General features: G+C 39.6%; 1 protein-coding gene across 13 annotated transcripts in view; it reads left to right on the top strand.

Moving 5' to 3' along the window:
* The first annotated feature begins 828 nt into the window (after positions 1-828).
* RIMBP2 (RIMS binding protein 2) overlaps positions 829-19,727 on the top strand; it is a 119,075-nt gene continuing 100,176 nt past the window's right edge. For 4 of the 13 annotated variants that reach the window (XM_042865394.1, XM_042865391.1, XM_042865397.1 and 1 more), the window contains exons 1-6: positions 833-1,032; positions 4,658-4,777; positions 5,130-5,240; positions 9,003-9,113; positions 11,693-11,917; positions 13,038-13,172. In XM_042865394.1, the coding sequence (XP_042721328.1) occupies positions 1,030-1,032; positions 4,658-4,777; positions 5,130-5,240; positions 9,003-9,113; positions 11,693-11,917; positions 13,038-13,172 (705 nt within the window). In that variant the 5' untranslated portion in view covers positions 833-1,029. Of the gene's footprint in view, positions 1,033-4,657; positions 4,778-5,129; positions 5,241-9,002; positions 9,114-11,692; positions 12,275-13,037; positions 13,173-19,727 lie in introns of those variants that run through there. The other 9 variants (XM_042865404.1, XM_042865398.1, XM_042865396.1 and 6 more) reach the window with 6 other exon arrangements.

Below are 19,727 nucleotides of genomic sequence, written 5' to 3'. Positions count from 1 at the left end.
TACCACTCTAATAGCTTTTTGCTGAGAGGGCATTGAATAGAGTTATCTGAGAGGTGATGTATACCCATTCTTTCTCCTCCAGCTGTGTGCAGTACTACTACCTCTCACCTGCCTGCTTGTCTCCAGCAGCAGTGGTGAGCAGGACCAAGCACTCTGCTTGGAGCTGACAGCTGCAGCCATGGCTTGGGAGGAACAGCTGCCACCTGCACTGGGGCTCGTCTTCCAGTGCCTTTTCAACCTCCTACTTGCATGTGTCACATACTGAGGTGGGAGCCTTTCTATGGTCAGTGCCATGGCAAAAGCAATACAATCCTCAGTGTAATATTATTTGAGAGGACAGAGTGGTTGTGCTCATTTTGTGGCTTGGGAGCTTTTCCAGAGAATTTTTAAGAAAGCGTGCCTATGGCTTCATTAATTTAATTTGATACAATGCAGTCTTCACATAGGAGTAAATTTTCTTAGCTTCTTTAGCAACCTCACACCAGTGGAGATGTGCATTGGGAGTAAATACCCAAGTACTTAGGCATTGGGAATTGATGAATTTGTCTGACTGTAAGATAATTGAGCAGGTATATTTGACTTAGGTGGGAAAAAAAGCCACAAATACAGAAAGAAACAGCCAGCTGAGCTTAGAGTAGGTTGTAAGAGAGAGCCTTCAGTGTTGTTTTTCTTTTTTTCCTATTTCAAATTTAACCCAATGTTAAATTGATTTGATACGTTCATGTGGCTTGATAAGTGACTACAAATAACCAGGCGTGCTTCTGACTGCAGTCAGTGGGTCAGCCTTTGCACCTGTGAATCTGCTCAGTCTCTTCTGTCACGTACAGTAGCTGTCTCAGTCGCACAGTGTCACTATTTTAGTTACCTCTGTCTAACATGTGAAGTCCTTCCAGACGCACAGTGGTGGTTGTGCAGCATTTACAAATCAGCTTTTTGGAATAAAAAGGCTATTTTATAAGCACTTATAACTAGGTTTTGGTGAACAAAAGTACTTCTCAAAGATTTTTTTTTACCAAGGGAAACATAGAAATGGTAAGTACTTACAACATAATTGTTTGCATATTCTAAAGAATGTTTTGATTGCATTTCTTGGCTGCTTTTGAATCCAATCTTTTTCTTTCATTTCTGTAAGTAGGAGAGGAAAGGAGCGTTTTGATGTTCATTAGTAAACAGTTCTTAGAAATTGCTAAGTTATGATATGAGTAACTAACAATATGTAGCAGACTGTGGACTGGGAGGAAAGCAAGAGTTATGCATAAGAAAACAAACTATATTTACTATATACAACCTTCAGAGAGAACATGAGAGTATATTGGCTCAGCCCATGCTGGCTCCAGTGAACTGAGCCGGACCACTTTAAACTAACAGAGGGCAGCTCAATTTAGAGAATATGTCAGAATGGAGGTGGATCAGAAGAGGTGCCATTTATATAACAGCTCGTTTTACAGTCCTCGCATGTAATTTCACAGGCAGCTTCGATGCATATTGGTTGAGGTAACTTAGTCTTACTGTACAGAGCTGTTGACTTTTTCTAGTTAAAAGGAGTTGAATTACATTGTTCTAACTGAAATCTGATTATATGTTTAATTTCAAACTACAGTCATCGGAATATACTTTAAATAAGACTATTAAGTTCAACAGTGATATGTTAGCATTTGCTACAGCAGTGCAGTAGTATCTTATTAAGTGGTGATAGTTTAATAAAGGAAAACAAGTCAACATTTACCAGCCTTCTGTTGTAATGGACTCTTACAGGCTTACTGTTAATCCCAGATACTCCATCATGTGGAAAATGCCTATAAATGCTGACCTTGCAGTAACACAGTAGGTAGTACAATGAAGAATGCTTCCTTGGATTTAAGTATTTTGAGTATGCATAACTGAATGCATACTGAGAAAGATCCCTTTCCTCTGTACTGTTCACTTTTTTTTAATGAGCACTGATTAGGGTTTGGAAGCTAACGTCTGGGAGGCATTTTCATTTCATTCTAGCCTTTTCCATGGTGAAAATTTTTGTTTAGTAGCACGTATTGAATAAAAATCTGAATTTTGCGGTAATAAAATATATTTCATGTCTATTACTGCAACCTTTACATACTGTAGGACTGTATCAGGGCATACATCGTCAGTCTAGTCATGCATATTTATCTAATATTAGCTCTCTAGCTTCTGCAAAACTCGTCTCCGTTCCCTCTGTAGGTTTTTACTCTGATTGGTTTTTACTGATTTCTCAAAATTTAAGTAATCATCTTAAAAATTAATTCTCTTATTGCTGATTTTTCTGCTATGTTCTTTTCTGTCCAAAGAATTGAATGATTACTAACTTACTCTGCAGACGTTTTATTCTTGCTACTTTTTTTAATGGACTTCTGGCAGAGGCCTTTTAAAATACTGGGACTCTTAGCAGCAGCCTTCTGCAGTGCAGCACACCTATTTGGGACCTGATCAGTGAAACATTTGCCATTTCTTCATGGTGTTATTTTAATTACCGGCAGTACTCACAGAAAAAGAGGTGAAAAAGAGATACTCTTCAAAATGCAGACTTTCCTAGCTTTTGAACCGTCTCACTGCAGATCTTAAAGTTTCTTCCAGTTTCTTCTCTTGGTCTTCTGCTTTCCTTCTGTTGATGCTATTGCTTTTAGAGACATTGTCTATTCTAATAGTGAATCTACATCATGGTATTTGTAGTGAAGAAAAGCAATGGTATGCATGCCTAGTAAACAAGGGCGATTACTGGTGACAGAGACTAATCTTAATTTTATCCACATGGCTGCCAGCCATCTTAGAAGTGTAAATATAGCTGATAGGAAACTGATCTAACTGCATCAGAAAGCAACTGAGGAGAAAAAATACATAGATTAAAAAATCAAACAGCTTTTAACCTTCTGAAAAGTTGTGGGGGGAAAAAAAATCAAAACATTCTGGTTCTAAGTTCATGCAGATTTAAACACTGCATTTGCAGCTTGCATCCTTTTGATTTTCCCTTTTGGCAGTTTGTTCACATTAGAGTCAGTGGATGGAATCTCAGAGGAGAATAAAAGCCAGTGTTTTGAAAACTAATGAAGTAATTATCCAAAGCATTATTTACAATGATTACTTAGAAGATAATGAGACCCTTTAATTATGTTTGTTCTGCATAGCTAGCTTTTCAATAATTCAGAGTACTACTGTTCAATTTCCTTTATATTCACTTTGCACATTTTTATTTGGAAAACTGTCACAGCTGTTTGTTATGTGTGAGTATGGGCCCTCATTCTGAATGTTGTTTGTCAGACAAGAATCACCTGCTCACTTCAGTTGGAGTAGGAAGCTTTTTAAGTTCAGTCTTCTCTGACTTTTCAGTGTAGTGTGGAACGAAATTGTGGGTGAAACAAAGCTGTGTTGTAGCTTAAAAGCAGCACCACTGTACAGTAACGTGTTAATCCAGTAAGTGAAGTTTGTGCTACTGTTTATCTCCTTACAGGTAAAGTTTGAGTTTAGTTTCGTTTTGGGAATCATGTTGATTTTGTTTGAAGCATAAGTTTGTTTGTTTTTAAATAGCCTTGCTCACTTGTCTATAAAAAAAAAAAAATCAGATCATTAGTATTTTAGCAGGTAATAAATATTTCACTAATATATTCATAAGCAGCCGTGAACTTGCTGCTAAAATAGACAGTTCTGCTGAAGCACGAGCCTAAATGCTACAGTCCCCAAGGAGATCTGTCTTTTGTCACAGGCTTTATCTTGGTACACCAATGAAGCACAAGCTCGCTATGTGCAGTGATGCTACTCCAGATTAGTAGGGCTGATGATGTAGTCACTGATGCCTAGAAATCAATAAGAAGAATGTTAATCTCAGAGAGGCTCCAAAAGCTTGGAGTTTGTCTGCTGGCAGTTAATTCAGACTCAAATTGACTCCTGTTGGAGTCTTTCCATCAACTTGGAGAGATGCTGCAAAGGGCAACGGATCTTATACTTACCTCTGATTACTTGGAGGCAGATATGCAGCCTAAGCAGAAGTATATTTTAATTAAACTGGAGTATATTATAAATACAGAAGAACAGAACCATGGTAGAGTAAGGTAGAAGTTAAAATCTCAAAGAGCTTATTAAGCAATATAGTTCTGTTTCACTTGGTCACTGTGAAATTAAATTTAAAAACGATGCATTCAAGTGGTGATTACATTTACATTACATTTACACTGTGGCCATCAGCCATTACTCAAATAAAAGAGGATATATGTCTCAGTGGCTAGTACAGAAAGTACTAGTTTCAAAGGTAAAAAACACTGTGACTACTCATTTGCAATAAAACTTTTCAGAGGAAAATGGGAATCTTTTGAGTTCCACTTATTTATCCTGTGTTATTTGGGTTATCTTTTGAGAAGTCCAACTGGGAAAAATGGGAAGACACTTTTTTGGAAGGCGTGTCAGATGTTGACCCAGCCTCCCTAGACCTTGGATTAAAGACACAAGGTGGGCCATGAATGTTATGGAAGGAAGAGAACAAAGGTGTTGAGAAAGGAGAAATATTTGAGTAGTATGTCTGTTGCCTTGAAGTTGTAACTAGTGAAATGATGCTGTCTGACTTCATTAAGTCAAAAGATCTGTATGCCAATTTAAGCTTCTCTCTAGGGAGTTGAAATGCTCTCAAGCCACTTTTCACCCTCTATTACAGAAGAAAGCTATCAGTCACATTCTGGATCATGGCTGTTCTGTACTGGATTCCCCCAAGGCAAATCAATCATTTCCAAAGGCAGCTAAGTCCTTGATTAAAGATCAAGAGGAAGACAAAGTAGTGAGTAACCTTTTCCAATCTAGGATATGTCAGAACTTGTTTGAAGGCTTGCCTGGTGTTTCTCGTTGTTTTTATTTATTTATTTATTTATTTATATTTTATTTGCTTTTTTGTGGTGTGATAAGTAAATGTCTAAAATAAGCATTTTTTTTAAATCTAGACATTAAGAGTTATATAAGAGCAATATAAAACCTTGTTACTAAAAGCTTTCTGCTATAGGATTAGTATGTGAACTAATTAATTAAAACAAGAACCTACTGCTTGGCACATAGTTTAGAAAGGGGAGATCAGAAAGCATCGTGTTTGTGAGCCATAACGTTATAACAGTTGCAAACCTCATTTGGCTACAAAGGTGGGCTATTCTGGATATACTGTGCCTGAAGTCACACACTCATTCTATGAAAGAAGAGTTGCTCTAGAGAGTGTGAAACTTCTGACAGAAGGCGCGCTCTTGATGTCCCTGGTAAGTCTGAAGTGAGACACAGATCATGTTTAAAGCCGAAGCTCACAGGCCCAGGAGGCTGTCACTGCCCTCTCAATCTGTCCCTCTTTCTTTCCTCTCTGCTGAGGACGTGCTTTTTATATCCACAACAAATAATTAAGGATTCTAGTTTAGATGTACTTCTCTCTGACTCCTGGGTGTTTGCCGATGGTCATCACAGAATGGTTTCCAGACAATGCCTTGTGGACCTATATTCAACTGTTACCCAATTTGTATATCCTTGTGACCTTATTACTGTCCCTCATCAATAGATTCTTAGGCATTTTTGTTAGAATAATTGTAGATCTTTTTCACATTCCCCACATTAAAAAGCTTCCTAAACTGCCTACGAAGTGGCACATCCATTTTAAAATAAATTAATTTGCATGTGTAGAAGAGTACATTTAAGTTACACCTACAATATAAAGCTTTTTTTTAACCTACAGATACTGCTCACAAGGCTATTAAAAAAAAAAAAAAATCACCTACAATTTGGTTCAGAACTGTTATAATGACTATAGCAGGTTCCCAGAAAGGACTTTGAAGTTATTTAGTAGCATAATGTATGATCTGCATTTCTGAAATGGTTGGATAGTTGACAGCCTACGTATGAATTTCGGAGGCTAATTTTAGGTTACAGTAATCTTGCCCTGCCTGAGAACTTGATCCCAGATGGTCAGGTCACCCACTGCCAGGACAAGTAGGGAGAATGGCCCTGATGCTCTGGGTCTGTGCAGAACATGACAGCTGGGCGTGTTTGTGTTCACTTGGTGCTGGAGCTGTTCAGGAGGCTTTTGTTAGTCATCCAGTTTTCCGCTACAGCATTCGGTGATTTTCCTTGTGATATGAGGAAAATTAAAAAGGTGGAGCAAATTAGGAAAAAAAAAGAAAAAAAAAAAACAACAGATAAAATCACAGGAGGATAAAATTCAAGTGTTGAAATATACTTTTAATTACAGCCGATATGTGTGGGATTTTTGTTTGTTATTTATTCCTAAGAAATAGCAGACATTATTGTGAACTTCAAGTGAGTTTGAACAAAATAAAGGCAAAGCCCCATTGCTGCCCTGTAATCCATCTGGATTTACAATCTTTGTACAGCAGAGTTGGGTTTTGCTGACAGGTTGGCTCTCTACATTCTTCTCTTTTAAGGTGGTTCACTGCTATAAGCAAGCACTGTGCTATGAACAATGACTCACAGTCTTGTAGGCCAGGATGCTTTTCTTGCTTTTTCCACTAAGCGTTTTTTATATCCTACACAGACATAGAAATAAGCGTTCTCATTGACTGCCCTATCATCTAGTATTGGGAAAGTAAATCTGAAATTATTTTGATTGCATTAAAATACTTTTTTTTTTTTTTTTTTTTTTTTTTTGTGATTAAAGAACTGGTCCATTGCCACCTACAATAAACTTTTTAAGTCCTGTGCTTACACGTTGATGTATATAACACTGCTACTCAATATAGTAACACGCAAAAGGAAAACAACTGACTTGTGTAGAATAGTGGTTATTTAAGAAAATAGAAATGTGCATGATGTTCTTATTTAAATGAATGATTTATTGCAGTTTGAGAGAAAGCCAACAGCTTTGTGAGGTTTCGGGGAACCTACTGGTTTGGAAATGGGAGCTTGGATTGGAAAATGGTTTTCATTTTTCTTTCCCTGCTCTTGGGAGGTGAAATAAGCTATAGGAAGAAAAAGGGGGAAAGAAGTTGTGAGCAAGGCCAGGAAGTAGCAGATCCCTCTGAGGAAACCTTCATTTTGTTTTTCCTAGTGGCGGTAGTACATGGTGCCAGTGCCAACCCTGCTGCTGTGCAGATTGCTCCCATTAGCACCAGCATTACCTCCCTTCCTCTCACCATCGCTGCCACAATGAGCTGTGCCAGCTCTGGCCCCAGCCAAGACCTTGTTCAGCTTTATTTCTCTTTGAATCTGGTTTTATTATACAGCAATCTAGTAGAGAAAAGGAGTTCATACTTGTCTGCAGCGCCTACATGGATGATGTAAATGGTCAAATTCAGTGTCCAGCAGTAACTTTCTGGAAAAGTTTTTCTAAAAAAATTGTTTAATTCTCATCAAAATGTTTTTAAATGCAGTAACTTCCCCTGTATACAGTTCTGTGCTCTCATCTCTCAAATATGTTTCCAGTTATTCTATATATTTGCTACCTTTTCTGTTTCTGTGTCGTTTGAAATGATGTTTCCCACTGGCAAAATGTCAGGTAAATGAAAGAGAGTAAGAGAGGAGGGAATGGTGCATTAATGGTTCAAAAAGGACTTCTGGATTCCTCCCAATTGTCCTGGGCTATAACTAGCAGAAATCATCAAAGCTAAAATTGTGACAGATGGTTTGTGCTTGTAGTACAAGTGGTTCTAATGACCGCTTTTGCTTCACAATGAGTGACTGCAGAACAGCTACTAGAAGGCTTCTTTTCAATCTCAAGCAGCTAACTGCTTTATTAGAAACAATTCACTTTTCCTTTATATTTGGGTTGTTTTACTGCTTTTTCCTCCTACTGTTTTATGGCAGAAGTTAGAGCATTTTGAGAGCTGGCTAGAGAAGAGAATTGACTCAGAAATTCCTCTTCTGCAGAGAGCCTCTTGTCTGCTACTATAAGGTCCAACGTTTCCCAAACATGAAATCCACTTCCCAAATGGTACAAAATGTCAAGTCATGATGATGAAATAGAGACAACCTGACTCATGATTAGAGAGAAAGGATGACAATATGGGTAGTGGTGTTAGGGAAAACAGATGACTTTAGTTTACTCTTTGGGAGTGGTCTAGGTTATCCTAGATTATTATGTTGTGCAAAGTAAAATACCATCTGCTTCACTGGTGCTCGTAAGACAGCATGCAGTGTGTGATAACAGGAACCTCCAATTTGAAATTTCCTTTAAACATCTATGAGCACAGGAAAGAGGAATCAATCTTCCTGAAAGAAGGAATCCTGACCTGGAATATGGTGTGAGGCCATTTCCCTGGCTCCTTGATGTTGTTTAGGTTTCCCAGGTCTATGGTGCAACACTTGCTCATATTGAATGTAGCACACCGTAAAGTTCATGTGATTTCAGCAATATCTTGTAATTTACAAAAGCAATGCACACTAATCTCTCTAGTATACTTCAAATAACAATGAATAATAATGCATATTTACTCTGTACCCTGTCTTTCTATATTGGGTAACAGCAGTGAGAACAAATGTCCCACGCTCTTTGTGCTTCTTTATCCCATTTAATTCCAGGGATATGCAGCAGAAAATGCACTTCTTTGCTAGAGCAATCTGATGGAGTAATACAACTTACCGTTTAAATGCATGCTATTTGTAACCCTGCTCTTTGACCCACGTTCTACAGAAACCTAACATGAGGTTCTTCCTAGAATTGACAAACAGACAAAATACCTCGCAAGGAGCAAAATGCTTCCAATAATGTTTCTTATAATCTGGTTTGCAGTGGTACCTAGTCTCCCACTTCCTAGCATTAGCACTATTGACACCATGCTGAGCACTGCACAGACCCAGAACTGGTGTCTGGGCTCTGCCACAAATGTATGCATCCACAGCCAATGTGTGAAGGGCACATCTCATTTGTCCCATCAGCCTTCTTCAGCTTCAAGGCTGTAGTTTGAATCCGGTGCTTTACTATGCAAGAGCAAATTTATGTAATACCAGCCAACTCACTGAAGTATTTTAGATGTGCTGCAATGCGTTTTAATAAGATACTGACACGTTACATTCTGCAGTCCAAAAAGGGCAACAAGAAAGCAAAACAGACACCTGAAAAGCTCCCACACTTCAGAGCTGAGGACAGAAGCAGACGGAAAGGAAGCTCAGTAACTCCTAAGAAGAGCAAGGTAAGGAGCTGTTACGTGTGTCAAGTGCCCTCGCTGCCGATTGCTGAAGCAGCTCTCAAGGCGTTGGCCTGAATCAGAGGCAAACCAATTTTGCTTCCATGCTATGAGTATTCTGGTTTAATGGTCCAACTGCTGTGCTGCCTGCAGTTTTACATGAAGGAAACAAGATATTCTCGAGATGCCCTTCCAGCTGAGGCAGTGCCCCATTTCCCCCCCACAGGAAGGTTTGCCCAGCCATGCTGTTATCAGCGGTAGGGAGATTCATCCGATGCTTGTTCCTCCTCATGTTTTCCGTGTGCTAATGGATCGGCTCTCCAGAGCTCTCAGTGCTTCTCCCTTCAGCAAATACAAACACGTTAAGATTGCTTTAAAAAAAATATAATCAATGAACGTTTAAGTGTTCGGCATCTCTCAGAATTTCTACTGCACCATTTACTCGACAGCTTTATGCTTGACTTTCCTGTTAAATACTCGTGCAAATGGAACACATCTAACACATCACAGCTGAATTCACTCTTTCTCCCTCTTTGCGCTCACCACAAAACAAACGGTTTCAGAGCGCCGCGTGCAGCGGGGCCGGGCGCCTCGGACACGTGAAGCGGCGGCGCGAGAGCAACGGCCGCCACGTGCACGGGAAAGGGCGGGCAGCGGCCGTGCAGCGCCGCGATGAGCAAAAAGGGCGGGCAGCGGCCCTGCAGCGCCGCGCTGTAGCACGTTCTTCCTGAAGGGGGAGGTAGAGGAGTTGGGAAGGAGGGGTGAAGCGGCTGAAAAGGGAGGGGGGCGAGTAGGTGGTCTTTTAATTTAGGTCTGTGTTTCTCACCATCCAGACCTATTTTAGGTGCAGATACTTAGATTTCTTGTTCCCTACCCTGCCATGCTTTGCCAGTGGCAATAAGTGCTCAGCCAGCCTTTGTCCCAGCCCGGTGCTGTTGAGGAATGCAGGCACGGTCACCCTGCACTGCAGCAGGTTCATCTGTGTATAAGTCTCTATAACTTAACGTTTAGGCTGGTTAACGTCAGAGAATTTTTTTTTTTCCTTTTAAAATTTAGATATGGCATCGTGCTGCTTGTGGGAATGTGAACTGTGCGTTAGAGCTCATGGGAGGGGTTTGGGCAGGTGTGGGCCGACCCTCGATGCTGCTGAGCTGAGGTGATGTTCAGGAAGGTATAAATGTAAATAGCATTAAAAAAATAATATTATTAAAAAAAAAAAAAGTTGTTGACTGTGGGTGCAGCTCAGGAGGGTTCACGTAATGCTGTGTGTTTGGCAAAGCTGTGCTCAGAGTGCCCACGTGGAGAAAGTAACCCAAAATAAACTTCCCACCCTCTTTTTTTTCTTTTTTTTTTCTCTTCCACACTTCCAATACAGAAAAATTAAAAAAGACCTGGAGAGATGAATAAGGCAGCAGCAGAGAGAGCTGTTCTTTGGTCATGCAGCTCAGACAGATCTCAGCAAAAGTGGCAAAATGTTTGTAGGGAAAATAAGGAAGCACTGCATAGACTGTGGGGTTTACATATCACAGAACTGAGAATTTAGTTGTTTTCTCTGGAATTAGGTGTGAATGACGAGCAAAATGTGAGGTGATGATGGAAGGGTTGTTTGACACTGCTGTAACTGAAGCCCTACAAGGCTTTAGATGGTAAGGTCAGTTTTAAGCCACGTTAACATTCATTGCAGTGTATGACACCAGTTGGAGTAAATTATTATTTCTACGTTAAAGCTGCACCAAGCTCGACTTAAAGGTAGGCTGCATTGAGAAATCAGCAGTTTCATCAAATGTTGCAGTGGTTGCAAGTGTCAGGGTGAGAGTGGAATGGATATGCTTATAAGCATGTCGTAAGATGTTAGCATTTTTTGACTTCTGGCTTAGACTGAGCTTAACTGTAAAATGAAGGAGCTTTATATGTAGCTGCCGTTGTATGCCAGTTGACAAGTGCATAGAACTAATTGCAGGTCACTACGTTTTTGCAAAGGTTTACCCTGATAACAGGTTTTGAGAAGGGTAGCTATATGTTACCAAAAAAAAAAAAGGCATTTGAGTAGTTTGATGGACATACCAAGACAGTCTTATTTCCTGTATGTTGCCTAACAGGTGGCTCCCTTCCCTGACTGAAGGGTTTGCAGCATGGTTGAATGTGCCTTTGGAATACAGCATCTCAGGCATATCTAGAGCACGGCTTCTAAGTGAGGCACGTGTCCAAGGCATCTGCAAGCATAACTCAACTTGTTATGTGATGAAGCACCAGTAAGCAACCAGAAATGGTGGTTAAACAGCAGTCCTGTGTTGCTATCAAAGTGGTAAATACATTGATATCTGTATAATCAAAGTGGTTGTGGCTTGCTGCCATTCACTGAATGAAAAAAAAAAAAAGCATGAAAGATTTTTTCTGCTTTTCACTTCTCTGAGTTGATCGGTTGAGATTGTTTCTTGCTCATTGACTGTATCAGTGAAAGATCTTAAAAAGAGAATTTTCAAATAATGCACTTATGTTATGATTTGTGAAAAATTTGAATTACTCTCCTCCCCCAGACACAGTTTTAGCAAAAATGACATAAAAATGTGTTTTCTCTTTACTAGGATGTCAGCCCTTCAACTTCATTGATGTTGCCATCCAATAGCTCTGCTGTCATCACAAAAACTATTACCAGAGCTTTTCCTTTAAAGCAGAAAATGCACTTAGTCAATGGTAAGGCCCATCATCTGCAAAATATCAACAAACAGTCAAAAAGTACAAAAGATCTGGAGATCCAAGTGCTGCAGATGGAGTGCGAAGAACTCAAAAATCGGCTAGGATGCTTAAGGGTAGGTTAAAATCCAGTTCTGATCTTAATACATAACTATGCCAGTAAACAGCTAAATCAGGTCATGGAAAGGTTATGGTTGAAGGAGACTCTGGACATCATCTGGTCCCATTGCCCTGCTGAGGCAGAACTCCTTAGAGCAGATAGCCCATATGAAGGCAGCTTTTGAAGATTTCCCAGGAGGAGATCCCACAACCTTCTGGGCAACCTGTGCCAGCACTCTGTTACCCACAGATTGAAGAACTGTGTCCTGATGTTAAGACAGAATGAGTGTGCTCCAGTTTGTGTCTGTTGCCTCTTCTGGCTCTGGCACCACTGACAAGAGCCTGGCTCTGTCATCACTGCATCCTCCCCTCAGGTATGTATTGATGAGATCCCCTGAGCCTCTACTTCTCCAGGCTGAACAATCCCAGCTCTCTTAGCCTCTCCTCTCAGGAGATGTGCTCCAGTCCCTCTATCAGTTTGATGGCCCAACATGTGACTCTTCCCAGTATATCCATGTCTGTCTTGTACTGGGGGGCACAGAACTAGGCACAGTACTCCATGTGCAGCCTCACCAGTGCTGGGTGGAGGGGGAAGGATCACTTCCCTTAACACATTGGCCATACTTTGCCTAATGCAGCAAAGAGATTGTTAGTCTTCATAGAAGCAAGGGTGTTCTGATACTATGTAGTTACCAAACTGTTAATTACTGTATTAGTAACGAACTCTTCTCAGCATTATCTTGTACTCATTTATATACTGTTACCTATCAGCAGCATCTTAGAGCCTTCTTTTACAGCAGCACATCATATAAGAGAACATCCAGTTCCAAAACGTTTGAATTGTGCAAGTTGTCCTGCCTCAACCTGAGCTATTACTGCTGGTCTTGATTAATAAGCAGAGGAGCTTAACTGCTAAGCATGAAGGAGTAGGGCAAAGTGGAGGATGTTCTGCTGCTGATGCTATGGAAGAGAAATCCCAATCTTCTGGTGGCAGAAGATTATTAAGTAAAGAAAGTCAAATGCATAAATACATTGCTAGAGCAAATATTATTGTTCTCCCAGAAATTCGGCTAAGAGAAATTCTGTTGCTATTGCCACATATTTGAGAAAACAGAAATTGAAATATTTGTCATTCAGGAAGGCCTGATGGGGCAGAAGCTGAGCAACACAGAAGAGCTACTGAAACAATCTCAGAAAGAGCTGTTGTGGCTTCAGAGACAATTATCACTTATCTCCACAGGAAGCCCCACGTGTGTTTTGGCAGCTAGCAAGGTGAGTGCTGTTAACAATTTTTTCAATTCTAACTCCCATTTTACACTGAAGTAAGGAGGGGAGGATTCATCATAATTTTGTCTGGTTTTATTGAAACAATGCACTGCTATTCTAAAACTGGTAAGAGAAAGGTAGGCCTTCTGAGTTGTATTTTAAATAATTGTTGTATGTAATTTGTAGGGACCAGGAATAACATCTGTGGAGAGATTGCATTTGGTCTGTGAAAATGTATGCACTCTTGCTATTAAAGTGGCACTTCCTAGACCCTTATTGCATACAGAAAAATGTCTGACATCTTTCTGTATATCAGCAGGTACGATCATTTTATCAGGATTGTTATTCTGGAAAGATTTCTTGGCGTGACATACAGGACTGCAATTCTGTCTCCTTTCAGCAGTGCCATTAATGTGCATTCCTATTTACCAGCAGCCCCTCATCAGCATAGCTGCATCCAGCCCTGAACAAGCAAAAATGAATGTCAAGCCACATCAGATCTGATGCTGATGTTTGGCAATATAAATTACTGAATAAATATTAAACTGTTTATGTTAACAATGACGTAACCTCCTCTAGTTTTGCTAAAATGTGAGTCCTCATCTGCCACGCCTCAGTAGGTTGAATATTTCAAGTTTGAAACCTAGATTTCTAAACAGCTGCCTGTGGTAAAGCATGTATGTTAAAATCCTTATACCAGTAAATCTTTGCTGATGGTTTAAAAGACTGTGTGCTATTTTTGAGTTATTTAATTTACTTGTATTTTCCATATTTTTGAACATGACGTTTCCAGAAAGGTTGTGGTAATGTATATATTTTACACACGTACCCCCACACACCCATGTCCAGAGTATACGTGCTTCATGCCTGCCTATGAGAAGGAATAAGAAGAGTTGGTTTTGTTCAGTGTCCTGTATTATGTGATTTTACAGAGATCTGACTTATTTCCAGGTACCTGGCATAGGAATTGTTTCTTTTGCCTGTACAAATGCATGTAAAGCAATGGAAATGTTCATTTGGTCTCTAGCTTAGGCGAGACAGATTTCTAAATTGTGTCACCTGGAATCTTCTGCTATTACTTGGCGTCACATGCTGCAGATCTGTATTTGTTGCAAGTACAGTGTGCGAGGAGTGCTGATATGGTCATACTTGGAAGGAATGTTTGGATTTAAAGCTTGCACATAGCTCAATTGAGGGAAAAAAATCTAACTTGCCAAAATAAGAATTGGAAAAATAAACAAACAAACAAACAAAAATACACCCAAAAAAACCAATTTATGCCACAGATCAGTATAAAAGTAAGGCTGCACTTGCCTGATGATCAAAGCCGTAATCTAATCTGGGAAGGAACATATGATCCTGAGTAGGAACAGCTTTTCTTTCTGAAAATACCAGAGTTTTGTTTTTTTCTGGGTACATGAGTAATCTCTGGGAAGGTCGTTTGGGGCTGAGATTGGCACAGGAGAGGAGTGGTCTCGGGTACCTTATTTTTGGAAGTTGGACCTCCCATTCAGAAAGCTGCAGTCTTTCTAGAATGTTACAAATAAGACATCTGGGGTCTTCCTGAACGTCAAGCACACATTGACTGATTTTTATCTGTTTCATTCCTACAACGGGGGACATTTTTTAGAGGAAACTTGTCACTCTGAAGATCACACTCTGATCTTCTGCAATGTACTTTAACAGAATTTAATAAAATAGTGCCTTGGGAGCACAATATTTCTTTCCTCTTTTAAATGCAAAAAGGAAAACACACTCCACAAAACTTCATATTTTCTTGATAATTTAATTTTTCTGAGCCTTAAGAATTCATTATATTATAATGAACTCATTCCCACAGTGGTCAAATTCTGAGTTAGAATAATAATTTAAAAAAAAAACAGATCAAAGTCAGATGTTTTAAAACACATTTATTTAAAGTATCCCATTAGAGTGCCTCCCTCTTGTTGCTGGGGAGAGGCTGGTGGCACACTCACAAGTTTTTGTGTGAATATATTGGATACGGCTTTCTTTCTTTCTTTAGGAGAGGAAAGACAGAATGGTTAGGATGCTCCAGGTAATCTGTCTTAATACCCTTCTGCATTTGAGTTTCTAAGCCTTCCATTGGGCAGGCTTGGCTGTGAAAAAAAATTGCAGCTCACATTTACAGTTCATTGGTTCGTGCCAGTAGGCCACAGATGACCTACTGAGAAGATCCTGTGATAGCATTACTTGGAGGTAAAATAAAATCTCCCAGCACCCGCCTCTCCCTGAGTCCTCCCTCACAGAAACACCCTGCCCTGATCCCACTTGCTGCTTGTCAGCTCCTGTCTCTGCTCCCTGCTGCTGTGTCAGGGTTAATACTATGTGAAAGAGAAACTGGCAAATAGGGAAAGCCATCTTTGTGTGCGTATGTGTGTGTGAGCACTGCTGTTTCATAGGCTCTGGCAGCTGCTGCATGGCTGATGATGCTCGCTCTCTCTTTTTCACCCTGCCTCCCTGCAGACAACTAATGAATCATTTCTAGCCTGAATACAAGCTGTGCAAACACACCAATGCTGCTGCTGCCGCCGCCGCCACTGCTGCTGCTGCCTCTCTCTCCAAGGTTGTAATCTGACACAGTAGACTGCAGAGCTCTCGGCAATGAATGCTGAACGTCGGAAGCACTTGATTTGAAGGTATGCTGAGATTTCACCTCTTCTAAAAATAGCTATTTCTGCTAAATGCTTTACAGGCAGACTGAGGGTGGGAGAGCTGCAGATTTGTATGTGTGTGTGTGTGTGTGTGTGTGTCAAGGGGAGAATTCTTTTTTTAGTTAGCAGTAATGCATCTGTAACTCTTATCAGAGGCAGACAAACTTTATTATTCTGCTGCAATTTGATGATGCCTTTCACTGAATGGTTTCTTGTAGGCGCTGCTTAGAATAATAAAATGTGTTAGTGTCATGCAGTAATACTAGGTAAAGGGATTAAATTTTTGCTAGATTATTCCATCCTCCCTCCTACTGATGTTTAATCTGGTGTCGTTTTCCTGTCATTTTTTATGGTTTCCTATGAAATAAATACTGTATTCACAGGTTTAGTGATGCCATGTTTCTTTCCTGTATTGGTGTCTGTGGGCAAAGTTAGCAATCATACTGGCTAGCAGCTTCCCCCTCCCCCGCAACCTGAGCCTCCGAGCATGGTGCATATCAGGGTCTCCTTTTGCTTTGCAGATGTGTATTGTCATGTCGTGGCAAAGTCATGAATCTCTTCCAAAGCAATGCTGTTAATTAAATTACTTGTGATGTTTGTCTGGCGTTTAATGCTAAATTAGACCCGCTGCAAGTAAATATCTCACTCTTTTTGTTGGAGGGAGAGATCTTCTGCAGCTGCACGTATGAACACTGTGTATACCAATGTTTGTGAGAATTATGCACCTGAATACGTAGAGAAGTACAGCAGCATTTTATTATTGGATATGCAAACAAATGCTAGTTCAAATACTAGTTATTATTAGCATGTGCAGGAATGCTGTTCTCAGTATTGGAGGGAAGACTGCAGTTTTATGTCGGTATTTTTCTAACCTCACAAACTGGCTGTCGCCAATAGGCTTGGGCAGACAAGGTATGCCTTTCCAATAGGAATATGATAATTGACATTACAATTGCATATGGTCTTAATACTGTTTTAACTGAGGGAAATGTAGGCACACGTTGAGGCTTTGGTTTTTCTTTTGTAGCTACTGATGCCTGTTATTTTAGTGGTAAAACACTGACTGGGGTTTTTACCAGTTGCGATACTGATTTTATATATAAAATAGCTCAGTGGAATAACTAATCAATGAGTCTTGTGACTGCATCTAGTAAATACAGAGTCAAGTCCTTAAATGACTGGAAATTTTTAGAAGAAATATATAAAATTACAGCCCTCGATATGAAGAAATTCACTGAGAGTGTAGAGACAGGCAGATTATACCAGGACTGCAATCAACAAAATTTGAATAAGGGCTGTTACTTAGCAAGGTTGAAAAGCTGCTTTAGGAAAACAGTGTGAAATATTAAAACAGAGGTCAATGATAGAGTTGAGGTTTCCAGAAATTAATTACAATAAAAAATAACAGCATACATGAACTGATGTGGAAGTTACTCCAGTCGCTTTTTATTTTACCTTTTTGATCCAGAGGTGTTACATTTTTATTAGAGAAAGGCTTTCAGGTTGACCCAGCTGGCAAATGAGAAACAGTGATTCAGATCAAATCTCACAGATGACAGCCAGGATTCATTAGTATGAATGAAGTATGAATTATGAAATATACTTGCATTACTTTCAGTACCATAAAGGAGGACGTTGGGTCTTGTTTAGATGACTCTTGGTTGTTTTTCTTAAAGATCCTGTGGTTTTGTACACACTACTTTCTTTTTAAAAGGAAAAGGCCCTACTGCAAATTAAACCAGGGAAGCGGTCATGCTGCCTGCAGACAAGACAGCAACCCTGACTTTTCATTGCTATATACCCAAATGGTTTCCAGCTTGATAAGGTACAGCATGACTATACTTGAGGCAGTGAACGGAGATGCAGTGCTATTGCATACAAAGTGATGTGAGTGTGTGTACAGGGAGCACCTTTCTGAGAAAGGTGTTGAATTTTCTGAAATTGTAAGCAAATGATGGCTTTAAAATCAAGCAACTGTCTGATACACATTACTCAGCTGTTGATTACAAGCTCCAAAATTGAAGCATCTCTCTCTATGTGGCCAATCTCGTACTGATACAAGCTCTGTGAGTACTTTTCAGTGTACGCAGGATATGTATCTCTTTGTATGTCCATTCATTCTATTTTACATATGTGTAAGATGTGAACACTCGTAATTTAGATTGCTGTGTGACACTGTGTATGAATGGAATGTTTAACCACAGAGGTGTTCATTCTGCTGATAGCTTGTTACACAAGTGCAGGCCTTTCTGGATTGCTAGGACTTGGAATCCGATGCTTCCAGTTGCTGGGTAATTCGTGTCCTCTGGTATTAAGGACTTTTCCTTTCTGTTAATCAAAATTAAATATCCGAAATCTCACTGGCTTTATTCTGAAATAGAGAACTGGTTTGTCATACATTGCTCTGTCCTGCCCATTCCATATTTACATTGAAAGAAGCGTGAGATTTGAGAGTCAAAGCTGTTCTTCATTTAATTGAAATTGTTATTGGCCGTCCTCGGTGCTATGAAATATATCAGAGCAAAATACCTGTTAGGTAAGACTTTTTTCCATGGACAAATTTGTGTTTCAGTATTCAGCAAAAGCGACTGACTAAAGTAGAATTTTAAGAAAATCCTTTGTTTGTTTTCCCTTTGACAGCATTATCTTGTCATGTCCTGTGAATGCTCTGATAAAGCGCAAACAGGTAGCGCTTCCTTTCTATCATTTTGCCAATCTTTCCATACCCAGATGCAGGTAACTGAACCCTATTTAAGATTTTCTGAAAAAATGCCAAGTACCACTGATGATTTTTCATCTGCTGCTGATCTTGTAGGCAGTCCAACACAGGTGAGAACTGCCATGAAGAACTGCTGACAGTAGCATATACTAGTTACTGCTAGAGTTGAAAACCATGTGCCAGAATCATCATTAAGAATAGAACATAGACACAGTGCTGGAAAATGTTGTCTTGAAGAAGCTATGTGTCATGAAAACAGTTTGTGTTCACCAGGCTGATTTGCACGGTGGGTTCTTGGGAAATGACAGTGACAACATTACTCTGGCAGAACAGTTATGTTATGGAGCAGGTGGTGAACAATGAAGTTTGGATATGGTCAGTGTGGGTTTTTTGCTAAATGTAACCATCTTCTGCTTAATTGCATGTTGGATATGTTTTCCTTTTATAAAGTATGATAGGAAAACCACCTGTGGTTGGCATTTTGATAAGGAAATCAGAGTGGCATGTAGGCTTGCATCTCAGCACATTGGCTTCTGCTTGTAAGATGGGACTTGCTAAGGAAATCAGAGCGTGATTTCCAGTTCTGCCACAGATTCTGTGAATAGCCCTGAGCAAAATACTTGGTATCTCTTGGGCTCTGTTCTCTTTCTGTAAATGGGAATAATGATGAACACTTTCCACTACATTCTACTTATTTTGTTGGCTTCAAATACGAGACCTTCAAACTGAAGTCTTCTTAAAACTTACAAATACCACAAGATTTATAAATCACTTATAAATCACTGGGCAGCCCACACTGTACGTTGATGATCTGTTAAATATATGCATATATATGTGTATTACATACATATATATGTGTGTGTATGTATGTGTGTGTGTAATTCAAGGACCAGAAGAATCTGAACTGATTTTGAGCTTTTTGGAATAACTTTTTATTTGATTTGCTAAAGTTTCTGTTGTGCTCATGGGTATGAAATAAAGAGCCTAATTTCCTTGATAGAAGCAGTGGTTTGGTAGAAAAATTTGCAGTGAAAAAGAGGACTGCAAGTCAGATTTCATTTTAATTTTTTAAATTGTCATTAGATTTTGTCTTTACTATTTTAGAAACAGTACAACACTTCTTGATTCTGAGGCCATAAGCACTGCTGTGCTGAATGTTTGATGTTGGTT

This window comes from Lagopus leucura, unplaced genomic scaffold (assembly GCF_019238085.1).
Source record: "Lagopus leucura isolate 7727_CA_CO unplaced genomic scaffold, USGS_WTPT01 Super-Scaffold_806, whole genome shotgun sequence".
NCBI classification, from domain to species: Eukaryota; Metazoa; Chordata; class Aves; order Galliformes; family Phasianidae; genus Lagopus; species Lagopus leucura.
This window is presented reverse-complemented; position numbering and strand designations above follow the sequence as displayed.